Source organism: Solanum tuberosum, unplaced genomic scaffold, assembly GCF_000226075.1.
Source record: "Solanum tuberosum cultivar DM 1-3 516 R44 unplaced genomic scaffold, SolTub_3.0 scf00289, whole genome shotgun sequence".
Classification (NCBI taxonomy): Eukaryota; Viridiplantae; Streptophyta; class Magnoliopsida; order Solanales; family Solanaceae; genus Solanum; species Solanum tuberosum.
In genome coordinates, this window is record NW_006239225.1 from 361,729 (window position 1) to 365,114 (window position 3,386).

The 3,386-nt window shown below is 38.3% G+C and overlaps 1 protein-coding gene across 1 annotated transcript; it reads left to right on the plus strand.

The window, feature by feature from the left end:
• The first annotated feature begins 261 nt into the window (after positions 1-261).
• Positions 262-2,963, plus strand: LOC107063074 (uncharacterized protein DDB_G0271850-like). Its single transcript, XM_015314483.1, has 3 exons — positions 262-1,119; positions 1,222-1,412; positions 2,537-2,963. The coding sequence occupies exons 1-3, from the start codon at positions 262-264 to the stop codon at positions 2,961-2,963; spliced, it is 1,476 nt and encodes a 491-aa protein (XP_015169969.1).
• Positions 2,964-3,386: the final 423 nt, after the last annotated feature.

The window sequence follows — 3,386 nt, forward strand, 5'->3', positions numbered from 1 at the left end:
GTTGTAATTTATGTATTTAAGATGGCTGTCAGATTTCAATAAGATCATCTTTTGACCTCCTTCTCATCTCAATATTTATATGGTATCAGAGCCTCCATAATCTCCACCGAGTTAGATCCAATTTATGTATTTAAGATGGCTGTCAGATTTCAATAAGATCATCTTTTGACCTCCTTCTCATCTCAATATTTATATGGTATCAGAGCCTCCATAATCTCCACCGAGTTAGATCCATTATGTTGCCTTTAAGCTTTCTCATATATGGCTCTAGTTACTGATGCTACTGATGTCAGAAGCTCTACAGTTTCTACCACCACTCATGTGATACAATTTAGCCCCATTGCTCAGTTACATATTAAACTACAAGGTAACCTCAATTTCTCCAATTGGAAAGCGCAACTTGTGATGCTACTAAATGGACATCAACTCAGGGGACATCTTGATGGAACCACACCTGCTCCATCACCTACTATTACCCAAAATGATCTCATTGTACCAAATTCCAAGTATCAGATTTGGTTCTCTCAAGATCAATTAATCCAACAAGCAATGATGGCATCCGTCGATCCTACAATTGATTCGATTGTTGCAGCAGTACCATCTGCTAACAAAGTGTGGGAACACCTTCACACAGCGTACGCCAACAAAAGCCATACTCGCATCTTTATCTTGCGAGATCAATTGCAAAACACCAAGAAGAGTTCCAAAACCATTGCAAAATACTTAAAGGAAGTTCGTTCTCTTTCTGATGCTCTCAAAGTTGCTGGTTCACCTTTCAATGAAGATGAACTTATTGTCAAAATTCTAAGTGGCCTTGGACTCAAGTACCATGAAATCTTTGTTGCGGTACGCGCACGAGACTCTTCTTTAAGCTTTGAAGAATTATTTCACAAGCTCACAGATCATGAGTTGTTCCTAAAACATCAAGATCTGGAAAAACCATCCTCTATGATCACATTTGTTGTTGCCCAAAATTCCCACACGTCTCCACAATTCAACGGGAACAAAACTCGCTTTAACAATCAGTCATGGAAAGCATCGCAGTCTCATGAATGGAATTCCAACAATCAGCAATTGAATTCCAATAATCAGCAAAATAGTAGACCATCCAAGCAATCTGTCAAATGACAATTGTGCCAAAAGTTTGGTCACATGGCTGATGTTTGTCACTCTAAGTCACATAATCATTTTGAAGCTAAGTCTCACTTTGCATCTGGCTAGAAATCATCTGGAAACTCTTGCGTTCACCACTCTGGATCAACTCACCATGTCATTTCCGAACCTCACAACCTTCAAGAGTATACTGGAACTGAAGAAATCTCTATGGGTGACGGTAAAACTATTTCTATTACTCATATTGGTTCAACTATAATTCAAGCATCTAAAATTTCTTTTAAGCTTCCTGACACACTGTGTGCTCCATCCATAAAAAAGAATCTCATTTATGTTGCTAAGTTTTGTCGAGATAACCTCACTTCTATTGAATTCTTTCCATTTACTTTTGTTGAGAAAGACTTGCATACTTTGAAGTCGCTGGTACAAGGCCGGAATAAAAGATGGGCTATATGAGTGGCCTTATCTGCAATCCAGGACACCATCTGTTCACCTTTCTTCCACACAAGCCCCATTTCAACTCTGGCACTATCGATTGGGTCATCCCCACTCTAGGATTTTACATTTTATTCTGCAAAAGTTTTCTTTACCCGTTGTTGCTAGCAAAGAAAAATTTAAATTTTGTAATGCTTATTCTTCTAATAAATCGCATCGTTTTCCATTTCAACGACTCACTTTATCCAGTCATACTCCTCTCCTGATTATCTTTAGTGATTTATATGGGGACTATCCCCTGTTTTGTCACTTGATAAGAAATTATATTACTGTATTTTTGTTTACCAATACTCCAAGTATACTTGGTTGTATATAGTTAAACATAAAAGTGAGGTTGCATCAATATTTCCACAGTTTCATCCTTTAGTAGAAAATTTATTCGAATTTTTTTTCTTCACTTTATACAGATGGCGGTGGTGAGTTCATAGGTCTTTAGCCCTATCTTCATAAATATGGCATTGAACACTTAATTCCACCTCCCTACACACCAGAACGTGTTGCCATAGCTGAACGCATACATCGTCACATTCTTGAAACCGCTAAAACCCTTCTTCATGAAGCATCCTTACCATCTGATCTTTGGTCGTTTGGCTGTCAGTATGATGTCTGCCTTATTAACCGACTTCCCACTCCTATCGTGCGTAATGAGTCTCCCTACCAAAAATTATTTTGTCGATCTCCTGACTATACCATCCTCAACGTTTTTTGTTATCTTTGTTACCCCTGGCTTAAACCTTATACAAAATATAAACTTGAGCCTCGATCCACCCATGCGTGTATTTAGGTATCTCTCAAACTCACCATGCTCATATTTGTCTTGACCCCGTTCAATCCAAAATTTTCGGCAGTCATGATGTACAATTTTTGAAAATGAATTTCCTTTTAAAAAAATGTTCATTCATTTACGAAAATATACTTCCCAATTTAGTTGGGAAGTTGTTGCATCTGACAAGGGCAATCCAACAGCAACTCAAAGTCCCCTTCTCTCTATTCCATCACTTATTCCACTCCCTGTAGAGTCCAACTCTAACACTACCACCTCTTCCCTAAATGATGTCCACTCCAACAACAACGACCAAGTACCAGCAGCTGCAGAAACATCATGTAATTTGTATATCTCATCTCTTTCTTTTTCACAACTTCCTCTGCCTCCTTCTTCCCATGAAATTTCTCCACATAAACCATTGCTTACATATCAGCGACGCAAAAACACAAGTAGAAACTTGCCCACTCCTCCACCCCTACCATCCTATCCGAGTTTCAATCCCTCAAACAAAGCAGTTGATCTCTTTCCTGCTATACCTGCTGATCCGATTTCCCCACCGCCTTTAAACCAAATTGTCACTAGGTCCTAGAATAATATCTTAAAGATCACAAAGGTCTTTTCAAAGCTTGTAACGAGGCTGAGTGTAAAGGTATGATCATTTAGGCTCAGTGGCTATACCCTCATGAAGTGTAGCCTGAACATCACTTTCTTCCTTTTCTTTAACATTTCAAACATGCTCATAATCCACCCCATTATTCAACTTCTTATGAATTACCGGACACCCCATTTCTTCTGCAAGTTTCATCACTTTATTTCACAGTTTTTTCCTTCTTTTTCTTTGCTTATTTTCTCTTCTCTTATTTTTTATTATATTGGAGGGGTTCCATCTTTTTTTCAAAATTATTCTCAAAGGGGGATTTCTCACACTTCTTGATTTTTCTTCTCTTTTCACCACACCCCAACTTAGGCTTTTGGCCTAAGTTGGCTATTCAAACACACTACACTTCATGAG